The sequence below is a fragment of the Drosophila miranda genome, chromosome 2 (assembly GCF_003369915.1).
Source record: "Drosophila miranda strain MSH22 chromosome 2, D.miranda_PacBio2.1, whole genome shotgun sequence".
In the NCBI taxonomy this organism is placed as follows: Eukaryota; Metazoa; Arthropoda; class Insecta; order Diptera; family Drosophilidae; genus Drosophila; species Drosophila miranda.
The window spans coordinates 24,897,008-24,922,680 of NC_046675.1; the positions used below are offsets into that span (position 1 = coordinate 24,897,008).

The following is a 25,673-nucleotide window of genomic DNA, read 5'->3' on the forward strand; positions in this document are numbered from 1 at the left end:
AGGAATATAATCCGAAGTCAACAGAATGTATACCTTTAACAGTAAACCAAATACAAATTTGGTTTACAAATATATTTAGACAAATAATAATAGATAATAAAATCTTAGAGAACACTTATGTATTGAGTCATGTCCATGTGCAGTTTAAGCACACCTTTCAGAGCCCACATTTAAGTTTAAGAAACACTTTAATATCCATAAAAGTATCCCCCAAAATGAGCAATATAGGAAAATCCATTGATTTAGCATCGTTAACCCAAAATCATAGTAAATTATTAATCACTTAGCACACCCAAGCATCGAAGGGACAAACAATGCGGCCGATGATTAGATTGCTTCAAGTCAATTTATATACTTATAAAGGATACCAGAAAAGGAGAGCTCCGTTGGTGGGAACGGAAATCCTGTAGACAAGACAGAGCATATATCTTGGTCAGCAGACAAAAAGCTTTCATTAATTCAATATGCTTGCGGCGGGTAGGAAATCAGGGGTCGATGAGGGGGGGTCAACTATCATTAACTAGCGCTCCAGACAAGCATCGTTCTAATGATGAAGGCGATGATAACCGAAGGAGAGGTATATGTGGAAATGAATTAGTTTGCATTAAGTATACGCCGGAGTGTACACAGTACAAACCCAGAGCAGGATTTAAGAAATATATAGACAAATGTATGTATGTCTGTATATGTGTATACTTTCGTATATGTATGGCTGTGTGTGCAGCAGGACTTATGACTACCGCTCATTTAGCTGCTGTCGGGGAGACAGAGGGAGAGAGAGAGCGGTAGAAGCCTCCGGGGAGATTAAGTACTGACTGCCCCCCAGCCCCCGAGAGAGTGTTTTTGGGTGTGTGTGAAGCATGGAATATTAATTCCTTAAGTAATTCACAACATTTGCAACTAATGTTTGTTAATGAGCTATGCCAGATCTCCTACTCTCTACCTCTCCGTCCACCGACAGTGCCTGAGGTCAAGGCGAATGCTGTGAAATGTCTGCAGCTTTCTGACTTGTTAAATGCTGGTATTACCAAAGTACCAAAGTGGAAAAGTGAAAAGGACTCCCAATAGGCAGGTCATGTCCTTAGGGTGACTCTCTGGCTCCTGACAGTCGCCGCCAAAACACTTAATGAAATAATTATGTAAAGCAAACAACCTGCCGGTATACCTGCCAGACCATAGCCACCTTAGCCTTAGCCCCAAAGACTTGCTCTTGACATTCATTAATTTGATGATATCCAATCTTAGTTATTGTACGTATAATTGTGAGCAAGGCTGTGCCGGAGGTCTTGGTTGTGAACATTTTGGATTTTACCTACAGATGGGAGCCGTTTTCTTCCTTTATGATTATATGTCGTTGATGAGATGTCTTATAAAAGATATCCATCTTCTCTATTGATTCCCTGTGAGAGCTGTTTAATCATCTCTGACTAAATTATGCACAAAACCCGGAACTATGTGAGCTAAACTAGTTTCCATCGTGCTAATCAGCCATGGCTCTAACCGCTCCTCCGCTAGCCCCATTAAATATGCAACAAACAACGAAAAGAATTCCACTTGCAAGCAGGATGATGTGGTAGCGGGGATGGTTGAGGCAGCATGTAAAATAATTTGAAAACACGGCATTAGCGTAATGAAGCATGGAAAAGCGGGAGCCGGGTGTGAATGGGATGGATGGGCGTGGGCGTGGGCGTTGGCGTCGGTTGGTAGTGGGAAAGTAGGTGAAGCTGTTGCAAGCAGGTGAAAAGCGCACATAAATGCCAGAAGTTATGCAAGTCCTTAACTTTCATGAGTGGGCCAGGCTGTGGGGTAGGGGCAGAGGCACTGCCAGAGAGCTGGCAAAAGGAAGACTGTTGTTGCAAATGCAGATAGAAATGGCGGCGCGGCTGTCGAGGGGCAAGTGGCGTATCACACATGTTTGTCATGTGCCTCAAAGTGTCTGTCTGTGTGGCTGTCTGCCTGCATTTTGGTTGAGTGTGAGTGTGAGCTCTCTCGCGGAACTTTCCTCTGTGGGGTGTGGTGGCACGGTGCTGTGGGAGTGTATTCTTATTCAGTGCGTAATCTTCACCTTTTTCACAGTTTTGCCGTGCACTTTTATTGCATATATTGCAAGGAGCATGGGGTAGAAGAGTAGCAGCAGGACCAGAAGCTTCAGTCAGTGCAGGCGCCAGACCAGGACCGTGTATCGACAAAAGTTGCACCTTGAATTTGCTATTTTATGACCAGCCACCCAACACCCACACCCACGGTCCCCGTTAAGTAGTTGTAAGCTGCATAATGTATTTACGCAAGCACCGGAAATTGGGTGCCACGAGTTGGGTGGCAGCACCGTGCGGCGATGCCACACAACCATAAAGCCTTGTGGCAACCATCGTGCTAAACGCGCATAGACAAGTGTGATCCCTTGTGGATGGGATGTGGAAACTGGTGAGGATGTAGATGTGGATGTGGATGCTGGTGCGGATGTGCACGTGTGATGGTGACGAGGATGTGGGATGGGATAGCGGTATGGGCCAGAGGATGCCGTCATTCTTTGCTGGGTAGCGGAATATTTTATGGTCTTTTGAATCCAGCCAAATTGCAGCAACTCTCAGCTTGAGCGCGGGATTTGATTAATATGCAACGTATTGCTGCATCTAGCAATCTACGAGGCTGCTTATAGTCCAGCCCTAAGCTGAGATGCTTAACTGTTAAGAGCCATCAACGTGTTATGATAAGATGGCATGTATCCCATTGGATATCGTAACATTGCTCAAACTTCCTTGTTTAATTGTATTTAATTTTTAAAATTAATTTACATTGCTTAGAAATAAAGAAAGAGGCAGACGGAAGGACGCCAGCATTAGGACAAAGGAAGAAATTCTAAGACAGACGCAAAAAGACTTGCAGGACCTATAGAAGCATGAAACGCTCATAGACTACAGTGTATGGCATGAACATAAGACAGCTGTATATTGGATTCTTAGGGCGAGTCATTTTTGAAAGCACAACCAATTTGAAACTTCAGTCTATATAGGAACAGGAGCTGCAGATTTGAACTACAATGAACAAAATTAACCTTACAACATTACATGTAGCAGCGCTCAACAAAAAAGATGTTGAGATTATAAAAACTATACTTTCCTCTCTTACCTTAAGATGATCCAATTCCAAAAGTGAAAACATTTACCATTCGAACATCTGTAGATCTCTAAAATTTGTCTTATACTTTTGCCTCGCACTGTTTATGCAGATGTTGGCAAATATATTTTTGCATTTATGGGAACGAGCATTGTATGTAAATTCTTTGTGTAATTGGGCAACATTTAGTTTTAAATACTGAAAAAGCAAGAATGGGGGAGTAGATGTGGAGACAAAGGTACAGAGAAAAGTGCTTAAAGAGAGTAAAATATAAAGAGATAGAGAGCCGACGATTCATACCCATTGAAAGCATAGCCCAGAATAGAGACAATACGAGTCCTCATCCTCAATGATGGTCCTAGTCCAGGACCCCGACCCCCTCATCATTGTCATAATAATAATCATCATCACCATCATCATAGGCAGCCTTGCCACACCGCCATCAGGGGCAAATTTCGTGCGGTAGTATGCAAATTAACTTAAATGTCAACGTTGGTGAAATTTTTAAAACGACAAACGCAGAATTCCTTTTGAAAAGGGTGGCCGCAATGGAAATTCGTTGGAAAATTGTGCACCAAATACAGAGACAGGGCCAGAAAGAGAGGGTGAAAAGGAGGCGCGTTAGAGAAAGAGAGAGGGAAAGTAAGAGACAAACTGCAAACGTCAACCGATTTTTTCCTCCCATCTTTTCGCTGTACAGTGGCTGAGAGTGACTGAAACTCGGTGACAATGATGTTAACTAGAGTGTGAAAACTATGATTGGCTGACAACGACTGAGGAGAGGGTGATTTATCCACTGGAAAAGGGGGGTACTGTGATGGGAGAGCACCCTCTTGTACATACTCCCTGTACAGCCTGATTTATGCCATATTTGTGCTCATTTCACCGCTCAGGGTCGCCACCTCCGGTTCTCATTCGCATTCCAATTTCCACTACTTTTCCCAGCTCTTCAGGCACTTTGCATACGCTTGTGAAACAAATGCCACGAACGATTTTCATTTTCATTTTGATTTTTTTCCTATTTACTCTTTCCATTTGCTTTCTTACCCCTACACCTACGCCATGGAGCAACCTCTCATGTTGTGCAGTTAATGGTGGGGAGGGGGTCCAGAACTCCAAAGATGGAAATAATTCTTTTGCCCGACAAAATGTGGGTCAACTTGTGGACATATTGCGGCTCTTTAATGGGTGGTATTCCTCAGAACTGATGTATTATGTGCTGAAAGAAGTTGCATAAAATGTGTGATTTTTGAGAAAGAAAATGGGCTTAAAATAAATATAGTAATCTGTTCATTTAAAATATTCAACCAAGAAAATTACTCTAAGAAAAAATAAAATTTCTTCAAAATTGTGGATAAGTATACTGCTAAAATTTCAATTTCATTTAGAAATAAATCTTTTCTATAAAAAGTTGTTTATTTACACATTTCACTTAATGAAATTAACAAAAATTAAAGATGAGAAAAATATTTTTAAAATTCACAAAATCCCATTGGGGTCCCATTGACTATGAAAACGAACTCTTAACTCAACTAATGCCGAAACCAAAATCCATTTATCCGTATAGCCACATTCCATATAGCTCACATAAAAGTTGGTTTATGCATGGCCACGCCCACTTCCTGCCCAATAACCACAGAAAATTACTGCTGAATTCATTTCGTTTCGTTTTGTTCGTATTACTTGAAATGGGATGCACCCCGGAAAAAGTTGCCTGCTGAGTCATGGGTGGAAATATTTTGACATTCAGTTGGTGTGGCATGGTCACAAATTTGAGGGAGTCCGTCGTTAGTTAAATGTGTTGTAAGAGTGAATAATTTGTGTCCGTCCCTCTCTCTTATATTTTTTGTTGGTTGGTTTTTTGTGGGTTCTTTACGAGAAGATGACACCTCGGTGGGGACTGGGACTGGCTTGTGGTCCAGCTACGAGTATGAATGAATATTTAACAAACTTGTTCACAGTTCCGAGGCGAATGTTTGAATATTTGAGTTGGACCGAAAACCGGAACCGGACCTGGGAGCATGTGTTGGCATGAATATTGCCAGGAAAAAAGGGAGATACATCTCTATTTCTCTGACCCTTTTGGGGTCTACAGATATCTCAACTAATTTACACATTTCAACACCGCAACATTGCGTTGTGTGAGATTATTATTCAGTGTGAAAATGGATATATTTCTAAAGAAGAAGAAGAACTAAAAGCAGTTTAAAATTCCATTGAAGAAATTGTATTTTATTTATTTTTGCATCTCACTTATTTGTAATGGCTTAAGAATTATTGCAAACACTTCATTTGATTTCATTTCAATTGATTTACCATCGCAATTTCAATTAAATTTTGCATTTGCGTTTGCGTTTGCCTTGGCGTTTCATTTCAAATTTGTGATGCTGTACATCAAGTATACGCAACGTTGCAGAAAACTCCATACAATTCTGTTTATTTTGTTGATTAAGTTTTGGTTTTATTCTTTTCGGTTTTGCTGCGTCTAAAATTGTAGTAAGTCTTTTATATACTAACTAATGTGTACATTTAGTTTTCTTTTGGCTTTCTTCGGTTATACATATGTATATGCATGTAGTTTAATGATGAATGCGGGGGCTCTTTCAACGAACAGCAGTACGAGTACCACTCGCCTATTTACATAGTTATTTATCATTTTTGTTTTGTTTTTTTTTGTTTTAATGTTTAGTCTTGGGAAATCAGGTTTTTATAATATATCCAAAGTTATACATACATATTTACAATTTATAGTTCAAGGAAACTCATTGAAATGGTAAAGTAAAGAAAAATATTTATTTTAATTCAATTATAGGCAATATCTTATATAAGGTTAATTTTAATTTATTTATGAATGAAATTCTTAATTTGTATATATCGTATTTTCGTTCTAGAGCAGTTCCATTGGTTTATATTATTCTTGCTTATAGTTTTTTCTTTTTTTGTTAAGTATTTATTGGTTTCTTTTAACTGAAATATTTTACAACCATGTCGGATTCCAATTGATAAAAATTTAGTAAAATATTCTTAATTTATTTATGGGTTTTACACTGTGCCTGCTATTTACACAATTCTTGCAAATTTTAAATCGAAATATACGATATGCCTGGCACCAGAAATATTGATCTTAAACATTCATTTACATTCACACGGCAAACAATTATTAATTGTATATGTATTCATATAATTCATGGAGCTATTTGGTATGCAATGCATTTCGGGATGAATGTCTGTCTTTTGTCTTTTTGTCTTTTTCTGGGGATAATACATCGAATAAAATCTTAATTCATAGCCTCATTTATAGCATAAAATTCGAGGTGAGTAGCACCCGCGACTCAGGTCTTGTCCTCGGCCACTTTTGTGCCGCTGATTGAGCGGCAGACCTGGTCCATGTTCGTACCCAGAGTCCGCTCACTGCTGCTCCGGAGGCAGCTGATGATGGGTGTTGCGGTGGCTTTGTTGGCTCTCAACTGGCAGATTTCCATGGCCAGCACAAATTTAATAATCCACAAAAGTGTCAGAAGCGTTGAAACATTCCGCCAGTGCAAATAGCCCCGACATCCAATTAGCACTCTCCAGCTGACGCTCCCCGACTTAATGGCCGAGGCGGAATATTCACCTGCAAAAATGTGAAATCAGAGCGGAATACAGAATTCAGGTGTAAAGTTGATCATAGAGGGTACAAAATGTTGCGGTTTTCACGAACCAGCATGTATCCCACCGCCATACAGGAAAACTAATTCAATAATTACACTAGGATCCAACCAATTTCCCCTTGCTGAACCCATCAGAATCAATTTCTAGGCTGTAAATGAATCCATACTGACACACAGCCTCTACATTCGATTGGGCAAATAAAGTGCCCATTGTAATTAAATATTTCTATTGAAAAATTGAATGGCCAACACGAGTGGGCGATTGTGTATGTTTCCGAATTTTGTGCATAGCTAATATGTCTGATGGATTTTTGTGGCGTTCGCGTGAAATGCGCGTAAAACCAAATGTTGAAATTGTATAAACATGGCCCCAAAATGAACTGAAAGTATTAGAGCAAATAAACCCGATTGGCACGTATGTATGATCTCCCACCACCTCATTAGACACGCGGAACTCCCCCCAAAATATGTATAATAAATTAGTTTCGAGTTTCATTGAAATTAAAGGATAATTCTCATATGAATATGAATAAAGGGAAACCGTTTATTTGCACCGGGAGTCTTCAATGTGATGTTGTAATCTCTATTGCTCTGGAAATATAGTGCAAGAGTAGAACTTCTGATCAAACGGAGTGTCAGCAAAATCACCACAATTATGCCAAATGAATAATGATGTCGGACGTTGTATTCGCCAGCTATTCAGACACCCCTCGAGTACACCCAAATATCAATTACCATAACCACTGTAGCGATAACAAAATCAGGCGAGTCATCGAAAAGCAGGGCTAAAAAATAAAAGCGAACTGCAAAAGCGTTATGCAATGCGGTGCGCGGTGCCTGACAAATATGTATGAAATTATTTATTTAAAATAATTAAACTTGAATAATTTTAAACGGCAACCGCACTCTGACATTGCCACTCCATAGATGACGACTACCCTGTGGCAAGGGACAAGCGTCAGGGTGCAGGGGAAATAAGCAAATTAATTATGCCACATGGAGTAGAAGGAGAGGCAGGACTAGGACGGACTCGTTCTTGCTGATTTAATAAATCACAGAGAGGAGTGCAATTAAAATAAAAATCCCTGAATAAATAAATGATAATATCATTAAGTTATTAATAATCATTTGTCATGACGGTAACAGCAGCAGCAGCAACAGCAACAATTTCACAATGCCACAACCATTGTGCCACAGAAATGACATTAAGTTTATTAACCTTTGGCGCTTGCATAAAATCCATGTATGTAAAATTGTATTAATATATAAAAGTACATCCAGGGGCGGCAGAGCATAGGCGCTCTTTCCAGCCTATAATTTCATTTTGTTCTCGCACCCTGCCACGCCCACCCACCCGGACACACGCACACATGTCTCTAGAGCAATGTTTTTCATTATCCAGGGGGCTTTAACATGTTTTCACTCATTTGCACGGGTTTAATGGGGAGAAAGAACTGGGTAGAGTGAAGAGCTCGAAGCTTTTCCTTTATCTGCGCCAATTAGTCGAATATTAAAAATACATTAATTCATTGTTATAAATGATATTTGTTGTCTCCATTACAATGGAGCAATTTTGCAGAAAATTAAATTGTAAATTGAATTTTCAAAAAATGCCAACACACAAATACCAGTATTGAGTGAGGGGGGCTTTTGTTTGCCCTTTCTGGCCTAGACATGAGCACCACTTGACACCTCCTGCTCTTCTGTCATGTCCTTTCCGTCACTCGAAAGTCTCCCACTGTGAGGGCGGCATTTTTATGGCCATTATTTGTAGCCTGGAATTGTCAGCGGGTCTGGTCTGGTCTGGTCTGGTCTGGTCTGGTCTGGGAGGCTAGGAACTTGTAACTGCCAGTCGCTCTTGGCCGAAAATGAATCTGCTCTTGTCCTGCGTCAGGTGTCATCAGTCACCATCATTCAGCATCTTTTTTGTTGGTTTACCTCTCAAAGGGAGTGCCTCTCTGAAAAGTGGGGATTGTCAGCTTTTAAGTAGCATGCTTCAAACAGCAAACGACAGGCGTCACAAAAAATGCGAGAGGAACACATGTCAAAGTTGACAGGAAAGAGCAGGCACAGGATCAGAGTCCAGAATCAAGAACAGAAACAGTAACAGAATCGGGAACTGTTTCAGCAACAGGACCCACAACAGTAGTCAGCTGAAAGGAAAGCCAAAAACCGATTTAAATACAAACGGAAATTTGTGGGATCCAAGAGACAATCTAGACCAAACAGAGAGACAAATAGAGCAGCAAACAGAGACAGCCAGGCAGACTCTGAGAGAGATGGATATCCAGACAGATGGCTAACTATTTGGAGACGACATTTATAGGTCAGTCATCGCCATTTCCGTCTCCATCTCCATTTCCATCTCCATCTCCAGCGTCACGGACATTTACCTCGGCATCACTGTCATTGTTGTCACCGTCCTTGGCTCATCCTCATCCTCCAACTGAAAATGGAGGGTGGACACTGTTGTGTCCTACTGCTCCTGTTGCCCGGCGGACATTGAGCAAATAACGCAATTGTGGCTATTTTCGAGATAACAATAAAACTGCAACCATTTCGTTTCGTTTCGTCTCGTCTCGACCCGTTGTCTCGTTTCGTTTCGTTTCGTTTGGTTTGGTTTTGGTTTTCATTTCGTTTCGTTTCGCTGCCATTGTGTTTGCCATTGTAGGAAATTGTGTAAACAGAATAAGAACCCCTCGGAACAGCCAGCCACAGTGGTTGTGCGGCACGGAAAAGCCTCAAACAAAATGGTGTAACATTGTGAATGATTTGTTCTTTCTTTCTTTTTTAAGGATGAAGGGGGAGTGTAATGCGATGACTAAAACTCTGAGAAAAATAATTTTCTAATCCATTAGAGAATATGTGTTCTGGATCAGCGTTAACAACGGATATTTATACTTACGTCTGTACGTTTCTATGGGAACCAGTCGAAGATAATTCGCCGAAACCTCTTTTTAGTATTTTTACTGTAGAATTTTGGATATGCTATGTCTCTGCTTTTTATTATCAATCGATTTCGCTCAGATATCACCAAGATTTCTTTGAGCGTACACTTTGGATATTTTCAAATTAAAAATTCCCATACATCTCCTACCACTGTGCGTAAATTTCGCGAAAATCAAAAGTCAAACCAAACAAAAACGCGTCCGAATAAAATTCAATTAAGCTAAATGAAAACTTAATTCAATTGGCAGAGCCATACAGAAAACAGTTAAGGCAACCCCGATCTGCCCCAGCTTCAGCGCCTCTATAGATACATATATACATATATGGTGTACCCCTTTTTCCCCTTGTTCCCCTTACCGTTTAGCACATGGAGCACAATGGTGCGGGGCGCACTGTTTGAGGGGCTGCAAGTGTAGTTGCCGGAATCCAGCTTCACCACCGCCGGAATGATGAGAGATGCCGTCTGAAAAGGCGCACGGATACGTACCGGAGTATATAAGTATATAATATATTTATATATATTTATATTCATTATTCAGTTGTCGAGACAGTAGTCAGACAAAGAACTAGCGTGCTTCTGGCAGGATGTTGGTGGAGGAGGGGAATGGAATTCTGGGGCAATATTAAAAATTATAATTTGACAAACGTTGACAGTAAAAATTTAATAATACAAATTATTTTACCTGCCACGCATTCACGACAATTTGCGTAATGAAAAGGTATTTAATGTGAAAATTTGTACTGGGTAGAAGGGTGAGTGGCAAGTGTGAAGGATGGGGCAGAGTGCTGATGTGGGGGAGTGGCACAAGTGTGGTAAGCCACTTACCGTTATCTGTTTAATGAAACTGCTGCTTGGCAGCATTGTTGTAGTCATCACCGTTGTTGCTGCTGCCTCTTCTGCTGCCGTTGCCGTCTCTGTGTTTGGCAGCCAAGTGGTTGTTGTTGCTGTGGTATCTGCTGTGGATGCAACACCATCTTGTGTGGTTCCTGTGGATACCAAGGTGAGCACGGAGGCTGCTGTTGTGGGTGTGGCAGCCCCAGCACCAGCAGTCAAAGATGTTGCAATATCGAATCCTCCATCAGCCACTGCCGGAGCCGTTGTCATTTCACTGACAGCTCCAGTCCCGGTTCCGACTCCGACTCCGACTCCAACTCCAGCCACATCATTCAGGGATATGGCATCTAATATATATGAGCGGGTTATGGTACCCAAACCATTAGCCGACTCCGATGATGTGGCGGCTCCTGTTGCTGCTGCTGCCATGGTTGTTGTCGTCGTTTGAGCCGTAGTCGTTGTAGTGGTTGTCGTTGTCGTTGTTGTTGTGGTGGTTGCCACTTCCGGTGGCAGATCGATCCGTTCAATTTCCGTACGCCAACCGCGACGATTATGCAAATAGATTTGCTTCTGATTGTAAAACCAATTAATGAAAAGCGGCGGCTCCAGTGCCTGGCTAATTATGCAACGCAATTTCACTTGACTTCCGGCCTTCACATGGCGCGTCGACTCGCCAATTAATTCGGTTTTCGGCTCTGTATTGAGAAAGAGGGATTGAGAGGAAAGAGGAGAGACATACACATATACTATAGAGAGTGGGTTAGCGGAAGGACAATCACTCACAGGCAGCCTCAAAGTTTGCCTCAGTCGCAAGTGCAACGGTCATTGATTTATTGTCTCTGTCATTGAAGATTTATAGGTGAGGTCAGAGTTCTGATTTTGATTTTGGGCTTGGTTTAAGTTTCGGTTTCGTGGAGGCCACTGGGTCAATGGAATGTTTGAGCAGCGGTTTTGGTTTACAACCAGTGGCGAGCACTCGATGTTAAGTACATCGTTTGTGTACTAATTCGATAAATGTCTAATTGGATATTGAACCGGTTAACACTTAAATGCAGTTAATGGGAACCGCGAAATTCTTAAAGATCTTGGCTTTACCACCTCTCGGAGCGTTTTGAAACGTGAAAGGTGGGTAGATAATTGTTTCTAGATTTGGCTTCTAGTTAATAATATTTTAGATTATTTATTATAATAAAATGTGATTGATTGGTAAAGAATAGCTCCAGATAAAGTACTGTTAATTTTCCCTTCCAGAGACTTACACAAACAAAACCCTTAAACCACCCTTAAACTAAGAACATCTTTCCTTAATCCCCAACCATACTCACCCACAATCCTTAGATGAACAATAGCACTGGCTTTGGGCTCCGTGGACACCTGACATTCGTATGTGCCCTCATCCTTGACCTGAACATACTTGATCTGCAAAGACCACCTCTCCGGATTCGGTGAGAAGACCGACTGGAACCGCTGATCCGCAATGAACGTAGTCTGATCCACCGTAAGTATGTGGCCGTCCCGCATGCGTAGCCAGGAGATGGGCTTCTTCACCAGCTGTTTGACCTGCCGAATGGTATAGCAAATTTACTTTCAATTAGCGGGCACTGGCTCGAAATTTTGGTTTCAATTTTTGAAATTGATTCAATTATTCCTCTCTGAGCACCCGCACACACACACACACACACACACAGAGCAATTCAAACAGTAAATCCCAGCTGTCCGAGACCCCGGAGCAGGAAGTGGATGATGATGATGATGATGTCAGCAGAACTTTGCCATGTTTGTGTCGTAACCACCTCACTGCTCTGAGGCTCATTTCACATCCACCTCTGCTCTCGTAAGGCTCTTGGGTAAACTTTAACAGGAGGATAGGAGGGAGAAATTGGTGGTTAAGGAGGGTTTTGGGCTTGGGTCAATGAGAAGACGGTAAACAATAACGATAATAAAACGTCGATTCATTTGTGTCAATAATGGCAATAATAATTTAGTAGCAATTTGTCGGAGGGGCCTACTCTTCGCTCAACGAAAACAAAATAATATACATTAAATACGGTCCAATGAAGGGGAAGTCCCTCCCTCCCTACCTTCTCAGGGAAACGTGTTGTAAGGATACGCCCGTACCTTACATGAATAAACATTATCTGTTGGGCCACTTTGCAAGCAGAGACACTGAGAGGTACGCCACTAATTACACTGAAGAAACCGTAACCTGCCAGATATCATTATGATGCACCGAATCGTCAAACTATTCTCTCAGTGTATCATAATCAATGGAGTGGGTGTCATTGTGGTAACTGGCCAAAAGGAAGGCGTCTGGCGCATCGTGACAGAGGCAAATGACAGTCTTTGAACCACTGCCATCAACTACATTGTCGGTGTCAGGGCCCCCAGACAAGGACTCTGACGACGAGGACGACGTCGGCGACTACGACTACGACAACGACAACAACAACGTCATGATTAGATACCATAATCATTTGGGTTTTATGTCCTTGTTGTTGGTCTTATTGTTGTCGTGGCTGTCGCCATGGCAGTGGCATTAGGCAGTGGATGTGGAATTGTTACTACTTCTGGAGCACGTGCTGTCAAAAACTATCCTTTCTAAATGAATATGAACATCTCCGCTTGACTGACAAATCATCTCAATATGAGCTTCCTGTCATCACCTGGAAGGCAGCGACAGGAATCATCAAAGAAAATCGTAAGATTCAGCCGAAAAACTTCTCCTATTCTCATTTTTAAGAGGACAATGGCATTTAAGAAGAGCTTTTCCCACAATACAGTGGCACATTTAATTATTTTCCCTTCAATAAGTACAATTACATATACTTTCCACCGAATTCTTTGAGTTTCACTGATTAAATCCTGTACGTATACTATGATTTGGCCACCTATCAAGAGCCAAATCGAAAAATCATTTGATCGCAGTCACTGTGCACGGGACAGAGGGGGAGAGGGAGAGAGAGAGAGTTTATTAAATTTTGCCACGGCCACGGACTCTTTGGAGTCTGAGGACATTATTATCGGGGCTCAGCATCGACATTATACTCGGTATTAAGTGAAGATGCTTATCCAGTCAGAAGGCAGGAAGGCAGGCAGGCAGCCAGGCAGCCAGCCAAGTCAGGAGACTTCGAGTACGTGGCAAGTGTAAGTAAGAGACCTGCCCCACGCGGCACTGGGGATGCCTCTCCCTCTGGCTTTGTCCCTGAGGCTGACAAATATCCCTCTGTGACACTGCCACCGGCCTGGCACTCCCGGCTACATGGCCCTGGCATTAGCTAATTTAAATTTTCGCTGTTTGGCATAGATTGCGGTTCAGCTCGCCATAAAGTGATGGCTTCTGTGGACGGCGGACTATCAAGATGCCCGAGATGTTTGCCATTTAAATATTGTTAATTAGTTTTAGACTGCAACTCAAACTGTGTCACTTCCTTGATGTCACAAGAACTCTTGACTGAAACTCTAGTCAAAGTCGTAGCTATAGCCATAGCCGTAGTCGTAGCCCATATCCATGGCCATATCCTTGTCTCGTTTGGTTTTATGTTCCCTCTGGTGCCGTCATCGTCATCGTCGGCTTTGGTTTGGTTTGGTTTGGTTTGGTTTGAGGCCCTGTCTGCAGAGCATCGTTTTCCATCACAGACGAGCAGACAACAAAGTTTGCTCATAACATTGCGAATTTTCGTCTAAACTTGTTTGCAAATAATTTCTTTTATTTTGTTGGTTCTTCAGTGCACGGTCTTCCTCTTTCTTTTCACACAACAATACACCTCAAAGTGCCTGCCTTCATATCCTTAGCAAAAACATACCAACAAAAATTGGAGAGAAAACTTTTCGCTGACTTTGCCGGAAAAAAAGGAAAGAAAAGACTGAATGACAGAGTTTTCTGAGAGGTGGAGAGATGATGGCTGTCGATTCTGGGTAAAAATATTCAAGTGCTTGCAGGCAAAGAATTTTTGCGGGTTCCCTTCTCTTTTATTTTCTGTATCGTCTCGATTCGTTATTTTTTTTGTGCGCCGTGCGGCTCCTCTTTGTGACGCCCACGGTCCCGAAATATATTATTAATTGATTAGGTTTAAGCAGATTTGAAGATTATTTCGACTATATAAATACATATACATATTTATTCGCGCACGATGCCGATACGAGTATTCCAGCAGCCAAAAAGCGAGTGAGCTCGGAGTGTGTGTGAGTGTGGGTGTATTCAAATTATCTGATAAATATTTTATAGTAGATTGTTTTTTGCGGGGAGGTTTGGAAGTGGGTAGGAGCTCAGCGCTAAGGGGAAGATGCACAGCTATGGGGAATTCGATTTTATATAAGATTTATTTTGTATTTATTTCATTGTGATTATTTGTAGTTGAGAAGTGGATGAGGTAGCGGGGTATGGTATCCAAATTCTAGATCAATAACTAATATTGCTCAAAAAAAGTTTGGATAAAGCTCAGGTAGTTTGCCAACCAATTTGGGGAGAATGGTGTGATGAATAGAAGAGACGACTGGAAGCTGAATATTCAATAAAATGAAACCTTACAAATATCCTTAACCTTTTCCATGACCTTCTTTGCCTTTGTGTATTTTAGACAACCATAAATAATTATTTTGTCATTTTGACTTTGTATTTCTTCAACAATATTTAATATCAAAACATTTCCATTTATTTTCCGACAATTATTGAAGCAAAATCCCTTTTCCGTTTTCCAAAAGCCAGAAAAATAACGATTCAAAATGAAAAGGGGAAAAGTAAATCGAAAAAATACTTTTGATAAATGTATTCGACTTCAAAGGTGTGCAAATAAAAACATTTTGTGCCTGCCACTCCCCTGCAAAGTTGCATTTTTTAATTAACTAAACTAAACCGAGAACCTCGCATCCCTCTCTTTAGTCCCTGCTGCTTTTCCTTTACACTCGAGTTCATTTGAATAAGCATCAGCTGAAAGTATCCCCAGTTTTGTGTTTGAGCATCTGCAGTTGTCAGCTAGATGGAATATTTATTTCTTCAACTTTAAGTTCTGCAAACAGACACTTGCCAGTAATTTCCTGGCCAAACAGTAACCAGCGGCAGCAGCAGTGTGGCAGTGCCACTGTAGCAGTGGCATCCAGCAGCGCCAATTATAATTTGCAATGCGAGACGCGAATATACGGATGCAGCTGTGGATGCAGCTGCGGATGTGCATGCGGATCTGAATTTAGCAGGCACATCGCCAAGGAGCGAGTGAGTAACTAAGTTATTAGCGGATGCCAGAGCAGCTCTCTCGAACTCCCCACTCCCCTGATCCTTCTACCGATTTGTGCGTACATAAACACTTATATATTTCAGATACATACATAAACGTATATACGAGTAGTGCCAACAATTTGGGTCATCGTTTTTGAGCAGCTTCAAACAAAAACAAGAAAAGAGGATGGCTAGACTCGCCGAAACTTGAGATACCCTTTTTGAACCATTGTTCCTGCGTGTAAATCTGCAATATGTAACATTTTCTTGGACTATCTTTGGCACATTTTTAGTTTTTAAAAATTAGTAGTTTTTTTTTTAAATTATTTCTATGACTTCGATACGATCCCAATTCTTAGAAATAATCTGCGTTTTCATATAAAAACTTGATTTTCGATCAATAGTATATATCCAGATACCGTGATGTTGAATCTATACATATTTTTGTATATGTATATTTTATTCCCTTTCTGAGCTCTACTCAATATTACATAAGCCCTTTTTAAGGGTATAATGTGTCTTCCGCTGCCTCTGCCACTTGAACTGCTTGTGTATGCCCTTTGGCCAGGGCGTGGCATCAGCATCCACATCGGCATCGGCATCGGCATCAGCATCAGCATCCACATCGGCAATTTCCGGTTTTGTTTTCCCTTAGTTCCGACAGCGGCCAGCGTAAATTAGTTCAAAGCGCTAAAAAGTTGGAGCCCGGCGGAATGAGAAAAAATTCAAATCGGAAGTCGGGCCAATCGATGCCACTTCCCATAGTCGGTCGCATCAACCCCCACCCCCAGTCACGATCCCTATACCAATTTCCACCCCAACCCCGAGGCCTGATAAGGCAAGGGCGGAGGCAGAAGCAGAGACCTGTATAATCAGCTGCTTATTATGAATTATCAATGATTAATAAAAAATGTTTAGCAAATATTTTTACAGCGAGCAATTTTCTGTTGAATAAACAGAGGAGAAAAGAGTTTTCCTTGGGCTGGCTGATTGAATTTTCAGGGAATTTCGTGCCCAGTTCTACCTTTGTTGATATCCCCCTAGAAATTTGTGAGCTATTGATTGCTCTCTTGCTCTTGCTATCGGACCCGTCGCTCGCTCGTTTCTCATTTCAAAGCCGAAACCCAATCAGTAGTGAAATCTAATTGAAGGGAATGGGATCATGGAAGGGAACGTAACGGAACGGAACTTACGTTGCATGGCAGATAGGCATGGGTCCCGGCCTGGCTAATTATTGTCTGGTAATCATCTATTGTTGGTGGCGGCCTTAGCGTTGTTGTTGCCACTGGCCTGCGTGTTGTTCTCCTCGTTGTCGTCGTTGTCGTTGGGGCTGTCGTTGCTGGCTCTGTTATTGCGGTGGCAGATGCATTCGCAGACATTCCTACTACTGTGGCAGCCGCAGCCATGGATGTGAATATGGACGTGGCATTGTTGTCTCCGTGTGTGATTCTATAGTTGTGCTCCGGCAATTGCTGCTGCTGGATATTCCGATTGCTCATAATAAGATTCGCCTCCAGGGCAGCGGTCACAGTGGCCATTGTGGCAGCGGCAGCGGCTGCGGCTGCGGCTGTGGCCTGCTTCGGTCCATTGTTGTTAATGTTATTAATGATGACATCGTTGGTGGCAGGAGGAGCTGCATCCAAAGCTGCATCCAAAGCTGCACCTATTGTATTCCCAATCGCTGTTGGACTCCCCCCATTTGCCTGGGTCATTTGCGTTGTCGCCGAAATTAATGCCGGCGATGCCTTAGCTGTCGCCTCGCGCTTTGATTGAGTTCTTTGAAATGTCTGGCCATTTATCCCGCTGCTCTTTAATATTGATGTTGGCCCAGGCTCAGGCCCCTCCCCGCTGGCAGCTGAAAGATATACAACAAAAAAAGGAGAATAAATAGATTGTGAGTGCAAATTAATGACTTAGTGTTTTGTTTAAGGTCTTCTCTCTGGAGGGCCTAGATATATTTCAAATGCCTTGATCCCCATTTGTCTCGAGTTTTGGCCAACAACAATTAAAACGATTTACGGCCTTGGAGCATGTCTGTTCAATAAATTAATCGTCATCGTGAGGCTCTGCTCCCGCACAATAGTCTTCAAGTCAAGTCTTTGGGAGCTTTATTGATAACTTAAACGAAATTAATTAGCTAATTACGATCTGGTACTCGTATTGATTGAATGGGGAATCAGACTGCAAACAGTAAAGTCCTTCCGTCCTCTTATAACCGAAAATCAAGCTCATCTTGGAAGCTGTTAATTGGGGGATTACAGTCGGTGATTGGTACCCTAGCAACACCCAGGGAGACCTCGGATACCGAAGGGTAAGCCTAGCCATATGGCGGGCCAATACTCCGCTAAAAATTGCAATAAAATATACTATATACTCGCATGAGAATTGGCCATAATTTATGCACCTATGACACTTGTTAGCCTTGCAACCAAATCGAGAGCTCTTTGGTTGCCACTGCCACCCGTATGCGGCTTCGCGCTGCATCCGTCCATGCACATGTAGCACGTAAATTTGCCAAATTGGCGCCATAAATTTCAAAAGTAAACTTTTCCAAAAGTGAAAGATAGACAGAGGGAGCGGAAAAGAGGACCATTTTTGGCAGCCTGTAGATAAGAAATTCGAGCAAAGGTTCTGGCAATGCTTTTCTTGAAATTTAATTAAAATTGAGTGCAATTTTTGATTTTCCGAGCAAATAAGTGGCACAAGCGGCGGATGCGTAACTTTCTCTCAATAAACTAATGAAAAACGATCCGAAAAGAGACTGAGCGGGAGAGTTGAGAGAATGTACTTTTCATTAATGATGGGATAGAGGGAGTACATCAATAATTTTATTAAATATTTTCAGAAAAGGAATTACACAACTTTCGCTTAATCAACTAATGAACAGCGATCACAAGGATATACAGAGCGATATAGTGAAAGGGAGAGTGCAAGGGAAAGTGCTCTCCATTAACCATTGAGCCATGATGGGAAAGGGAGAGAACCCTAATCAAGTTGAGCATTTTGTTGTGCTCAAAGTAAATGCAAAACTCGGAAAGCCTCCTTTAACGAGCCCCAACCAAGTCGTGCGTATATCTATGTCGGGGGTGCTCTCTCTCTGTCAGTCTGCAGTTGTGTGTGTATGAGTGTGTTCAAGTGTGTTTAAGTGTGTGTGCGTTATCATGTTTTATGTTTATGCTTCGTGTACGTGCAATAAAGATAAAGCGATTCCATATAAAAAACTTTTTAATTGCCTGCACTAATGATGCACTGCAGCCAACTTGATTATAATAAAGTTGCAAAAATTCCATTTCCCTCCGAGGACAGTGGGGCAAGTATTAGCTAACTATGAGTGAAAACTCTAATTAGTCTTGAAGCTTAAAGCTTGTTTGCACGCAATTAAATGCGAAATGTAGCAGGGTATTTAATTTAATCTCATTACAGGACGCTATAGTGATATTTTTTATTTTATTTAAAACTTTTTTAAGCATATGGTTTTTGCACAACTAAATAGTAATACGAAAATGAAACATAGTCGCATTTAACCCACAATTAATCAAATTTTTGTTCGCCTTTAGATATCTCTTGTCTACAGCTTTTGGATTCTTTTATCTCCTTATCAACGTAGGTCAACCCACAGTCCATGACTTCAACTCATTTGCCCGCAAATACACATATACAAATAAAAACCAACATCTGTCGACACCAAGTCCAAGGCAGCGCAGAAGGGCCAGAGACAGAAGGCGGCACAGTAGGATGTTTGGAAGTGGGCGTGTATGCCAGCAATGAAACAAATCAAAACAGCGTAAAAAAGTGCAATAAAACAAGAGGATTCCAAGTAGGGCGAAAGACCCTGGGACCGGTTGCGAACCGAGGGAAAATGAAAACAAAATAATAAACTGAAATTATTAAGAAAAAAATTATCATTTAGGACAGTGTCAGCGAGGATGAGCAGACAGAAGAGTAAGGGCGAAGAAGAGACGACACTTGGGGGAGCCTTATAAAAATTTGCTTAATCTTTGTGTGCGCGAAAAAGAGAGAGAAGAAAACGAAACAAACTAAAAAGTTGTAAAAACACACACGAACACAGCCACACCACAGCAAAAACAAATTGTGCGCAAAGTAAAAAATAAAATCAAAATTAGAGAGTAAGGCCCAGGAAGACTTGCCAGATACTCTTACATTTCCAGGATTTGTTCCGCTGCTACAGATACAGATACAGAACACGAATAGCGAAAGTTAATTCTGTTTGAGAATATATATGTACACTTTATAAGGTCAGAAATGCAACTATTTCTGCAATTTAAGCGTCTGCTTCAAGTCATATTACCTTCCGAAATTATATCAGAAAAGTTAAGAGAGAAAAGAGTGTTGGTAGCCGGCAAGAGAGAGGGAAATCAAGTCGAGCACTTGATGGAGGATGGAGAATGGAGAAAAACTTGCGTAATGAGCCTTGCAGGCGAGCAACTGGCGAAACTAGAGGGGGGGAAACTCACACATAAAATGAGCCTCATCATGCAGAATTTCATTGACTCGACTGGGGTCGACGAGAAGAGAGGGCGAGGGTGCGAGAAAGCGGAGAGGGGAAAGCTACCGAGCAACTTGAGAAGCAGCTCTGCTGTGCCTTTCCTATTCTCTCCACCAAAATTAACCGAGCAGCCCGGGCTCAAGTCCCGCGGGCATTTTTAGGCGAAAGTGTTTTAATCAAACGCCTCCTTACACTGGTCCGAGGACCGTAGTTCCTCTGCCGCCACCATTGTTGTTCTTGGGTACTTGGTTGTTATTGTTAAGGTTTCGTTATTGTTAGGGTTACAACAATCAACAAAAATAACAGCAGGAATAACAAGAACTATGCGGAAAATCGCAGCTGAAAAGTAGAAATTTTCCACAAAATTATTGTTTTTAATTGGGAGGAGAACCACACAATCGCTATGAGGGAGAGAGCCTTTCTGTCAGTGTATCTTCCCGGCAGGGGTACTTTGAATGATGTCTCTCTGAGGTCCGTGCCGGGTTCTGACAACGTTTCGACACTGTTCCTAATTATGATGGGCATGTTGCTCAGATGATGAGCCTAATGCTGATGATGATGATGATGGAAATTGGCTTAACCCCAAGGCACCGCATCCCGGTGCGGCCATAATCTCCCTTCAACACTTCAATGGGACACCACTCCACACCGCACTCGACATGATGCGGACAAGACAGGACACTCTCATCAAAATGCCGGCCTAGTTTCGTGGCACCCTCTAGCGAGAGGCAGAAGGCCCAGAACCAGAACCAGAACCGGGCCGTAACTTTGTGTAATAATTGTTGTTAAGCGTTTAAGTCGGGGCGTGCCACTTTGGCGGCTAACCGAATGGCATCTCGTGGGAGTATAACCCGAGACTTGAGCAACTTATCGCTACCGCATGGCTAGCAGGCCAAAAAGCCAACAAAATTCCAATAAAGGGGCGCAAGAGTGGGGTAAAAGTGGGCTAGAATAAGTGAGCAAAAGAGAGTGTCCACTGGAGTCTGAAAGAGTGAACAGTGGGTGTAGAATAAGTGACTGAGAAACCGGGTCTGCGGTTGATCTAGGTACAGGCTTTGGGGCCTGGGTTCTCGAGGGTATGAGCCTGCTTTCCAGACTGCCTTCACTTTTGGTTACAGGCTCTGAATGATGCTCAACTGGCCAACAGAATTTGATTAAACAAAAGTAAAACTTTTTAACTTTTTTTCGCTCTTTCTCTGTTGTTATTTTGATTGTTGTTATTTCTCGTTCAATTGCCGGAATCTCCTCTGGCGTTTCGGCCATCACTTTCATGGCCAAACGAATCGAACAACCAAAATGGGGTTAGAGGTCCATCGCCAGAAGATACGGGGGATCGGGGATAATCAAAGTTCCAAGCTTTTAACGCAATTTAAAGCATCCACAGCCACACCCATCATCGCTCACCCACCACTCGGCCTTGCTTTGCAGTTTTTCCGCTGCACTCGAACTTTTTCTATTGCACACAAAAACGGGGGCGGGGTTTTTGGGCGGGGCGGGGACCGTTTGATCGAGTTTGGTTCATTGATGGAAATGTCGAGAGTCACTTTCGTTATGCTTTCACCCTCCCGTACTTTTAGTTTACCAATTTGTGCCTTTTCATGTTGCCATTTTGATTTTAATTACCTTTCTCTCCTTCTGTGCTTTTTTTTTGCTTAACATTGCAGCTCAAGGACTCCATCAAAGGGCGGGTCCTTATGGGTCTTATTTTTAATGGTTAAAGGTACAAATTGTTAACAATTTGGCGATGTTGTTTGGGTAGAAAGATTTGATTGATTTGGCAGGACCCTAAAATAGGTATGTATTTTTGAATTGTCTACTAATTGTATTCACTTAAGTTACTACATCGTCCTACTCAGAGCTCCGATTATACATTTACCTATGTGTCTGACTGACGCATCACATATCTCAGCCAACTTTTTCTTCCAATCGAAATCTCAAATCGTTGTTCATAGTCCCCGTTTTTTTAGAAAATAAAGTTAATTTACTGCCTTTGGAAAATTAAACCTCAAACGGTGGAGGGATTAAAGCTTATTTTGCATATATTTTGCGAATTTCCCCGCACCTCTCTCCGTAAGAATTTTGTTTGCTCCTATTTGACTACAACCAGAAACAGCTTACATTCTTCCACCCATAATTCCCGCGCACAAATTCCAACATAATTTAAATTGACCCCCAGACAAACCAAGTAAAAAAAAAGCCGAGCAATGCCTAATACCCATGTCCTGCCCTGGCTCCCTTTCAACAACATACAGTGCCTGCTAAAATATGCACAAAGGCCGAAGATACGAGTACACACGGCAGCAAATGCTTTAAATTCACCCGCAAAATGCTTTTAAGCCGCGCATATCAAATTGTTTTTCCAGAAAAACATGGGAAAAGATTCGCAGTGAGAAGGAGAAATGTGCCAGAGAAAGTGAGTGAAGGAGAGTGAGAGAAAGTAATTTAATATGCGACAAATGTATCGTGAGAAATAATTTCATATTTGACGGAGCTTACCCGGCAAACAGACGAGCAACGCCATAGCCATCGCCAAGACGAGGATCAGGCCGCGTCGCATCGTGGCCAACTCCATTAAAATGCCAAGCAAATTGATAATCCTTGCTCCGTGACACGCTGTGTCCGGGAACGCTCTACGTTCCGCGTTCCGCGATTCGCGACTTGCGATTCCCGTTTCCTTGGCTTGGTTGGGATTGGTGTCTCCTTGGCCAGCTAAATATCCCTTAACTGGGTCACATCGGCTGTCTGGCTGCTTGGAGCTGAAGCTGAAGCCTGTGCAAATTTATCCTGCGCGTGGGGCTCTTGGGCCCCGGCAATGTTCGTTATCGTTGTGGCTGTTGTTAATACTGCTTATACGTCTTGACACGAGCTGCAGCGATATCTTCTTCTCCCAGTGGGTTCTTTGGCGCGCAAAATCGCATGGTTAACATATTTTCAAATTGCGCTTGCACGCGGTAAGCTTTCAGGGATAATCTAACACAACTAAAAGCAGAAAATGTGGTGCAGACCTTACTCAACAACGTGGCCACTTTTAAATATTCTCCCACAAAGCGTCCACCGAGCTGGGGTCATGTACTAGGTTCTATCTTCTAACGTTCTCTGGGTCCTAAGTCCCATGTCCCAGTCCCAGTTTATGGCCAACGTTTCTGTGCCGCGTTCTGTTTTGATATGTTTGTGTAAGTTTTCGGTTGGCTGGGGCTATGTGGGCGCCCTCTTGGCATTTGTTGCCCAACCATTGTGTTCCAACCTATGACAATTCTCTGCAAAACTACCAAGAAAAACGCCGTAATGTGGGAAATGAGAATGGGTTAGGGATTGAATCAATTAACCCTTTATGTAAGTAAAAAGTTTTCTTTGGAAAATTTGAATTCTAATCGATAGAGCTACTATTAACAGATCTACCGGGAATCCAACTGATTTCTCGTATAACGATTATCATAGATTATCTATGGACGTACTCTTCTAAACAATAAGATTTCAACCTAAGTGAGATATCATTATTTTAACTTCTCTATGAATCCACACTCGAATCTAAATTCTTGCTTTCCCAAAGCGGGGTGATTTCAAAGCGAAAAGGTTTCCCAGAACCTGGATACTCGTATGTGTCGTTGTATAAGCTTATGGTTGGGCATTCCATTTGGCCAAATGCTTCTGCCGCTTGCCCGGTTTCCTTTTTGTTGTGGCTGCTTGTGTTACCTCATCTTTCTTTTACGCCCCAGACTATTTGGCATTAACGAAATTTATTTATGCGGGTGTTTAGTGGGGCGTAAAAGGAGTACATATGGCCAACCAGCCAGCCAGTCGGGCATCCAGGAATATAAGCAGACGGACCAACACGCCCTCCGAGTCAACTTACAAATGCAGGACATGCGCTGGTTGAATTGAAAGGATTCTCCATGGCCAGGCAAGGTGTACGTGTAGTATAGATATACTTAGGTATATGTAGGTGTAGGTAGGTCGGGACCTCTGCCACGTCTGGCTGGAAATAATGATTTAAATGCTGTTTTGTCTCAGCCAACAGATGGGCTCTAAGTGCGAGTCTACACAAGACTGAGTCTCAGTCCAAGTTGGAGCTGGTGCTGGAGCTTGAGAGATGCCAGGACCATACATAAGTAATGGCCGTGGAGTAGTAGGTGGCCCAATGATGCGTTAACTCAAATGTTAAACAAATGTAATGTTCCGGACGAATGAGTTGTATGCATTAAGGGAAAGCGAATGCGGAAAGGGGAAAATGATAAGGGAAAAGGAAAAGAAATTGGACCTTGAGCAGCTCCGGTTGTCTTGGATAACACAAATAATATTAAATTGATTGCACAAACAAAACAGCAGCGGAAGTGTGAATGATTTAACACAATTCTTCCTATTTCTACTCCCGTTTCGGGTCCCGCGCTCTGGAAAAAGACTCCTAACTGCTGTCCGTCCCCGGTCGGGTCTTGGTCTTGGCTTTTGCCATCTGCTTCTTGATTATTGTAGTCGTTGCTCGGCGGCGCGGAAAGCGGGAAATTCTCGTGTCTTGTAATTTAGTTTATTGCAATTGCTATTCAATTTCGTAACTATGGCAGCAATTTCATATTATTATATATGATTATGTTGATATTGTTATTGTTCAAAGGCACTTCAGGCATTAAACCATGAATTTTATCTGCTATTTTTCAAGGGTGTTGTTTTTTGATAGCATTACAAGATTAATTATATGAGAAGTATTCAAATTTATTATGGTTTATGGTCTGATCATTTTTCATTTGATTTAAGCTTTTCAACAAATTTTGATCTGCCATTATAATATTTATTAATGACATTGATGAGATTTGAATGATTTAATATAACATGTTTGTTGCACTCTTGTTACTCTTATGATAATAAAAGTTTGATTAAAATGTAATTTATTTTTTAACATTGATTGATCAACTAATTACTGAATTAGTTGCTACTGAAATGTTTGTTTAATGGCTTGCCGTTAATGTAGTATTATTGATTTGCTTTTCAGCTTATCAAATAAGAAATGTATTAGACTATACGGTAGATCCATCTCTTTGATCTCAGTTTGGTTTAGTTTTTGTCATTTCTATTCAATTTGAACACAAAATTCATTATAATAATTAGTCTTTCACTTTTTGATGGTTAGTAGTTGTAAATTTTTCCATATTTGCTATAAACATAAACATATTTGTTTAAATCTTTATTCCCATAGCAATCGTTAGAGTGCACCAGAATATTAGTGTTAATCAAGTTTCAATTTAATTAAACCACAACCACAAAGTTATATCAAGCGATTTTAACTATGGACCATTCTCATTGTAAGTTATATTTGTTTGTTAACCATATCAGTTTCTATCTTTGAATTTGTTAACCGTTTCGCTTAGGTTAAGTGACGGAGCGAGGAACGTACCACGCTTGGCACCG

General features: G+C 41.7%; 1 protein-coding gene and 1 long non-coding RNA gene across 4 annotated transcripts; both read right to left on the reverse strand.

Annotated features, from left to right (window-relative positions):
- Positions 1 to 5,334: 5,334 nt before the first annotated feature.
- Positions 5,335 to 25,673, reverse strand: LOC108157746 (mucin-5AC). Of its 3 annotated transcripts, none has more exons than XM_033389795.1 (7): positions 25,591 to 25,673; positions 22,770 to 23,252; positions 16,960 to 17,621; positions 11,880 to 12,114; positions 10,546 to 11,249; positions 10,077 to 10,182; positions 5,335 to 6,733 (listed from the first exon to the last, which is right to left on the reverse strand). In XM_033389795.1, the coding sequence occupies exons 2-7, from the start codon at positions 22,843 to 22,845 to the stop codon at positions 6,450 to 6,452; spliced, it is 2,067 nt and encodes a 688-aa protein (XP_033245686.1). In that variant the 5' UTR covers positions 22,846 to 23,252; positions 25,591 to 25,673; the 3' UTR covers positions 5,335 to 6,449. The 3 variants fall into 3 exon arrangements, with proteins under 3 accessions (XP_033245686.1, XP_033245688.1, XP_033245687.1); XM_033389797.1 differs by having other exon boundaries at positions 25,622 to 25,660; XM_033389796.1 differs by lacking the exon at positions 25,591 to 25,673 and having other exon boundaries at positions 22,770 to 24,985.
- LOC117187344 lies at positions 7,676 to 9,255 on the reverse strand. Its single transcript, XR_004472052.1, has 2 exons — positions 9,164 to 9,255; positions 7,676 to 8,923 (listed from the first exon to the last, which is right to left on the reverse strand). It is a non-coding gene; the product is annotated as an uncharacterized LOC117187344 (long non-coding RNA).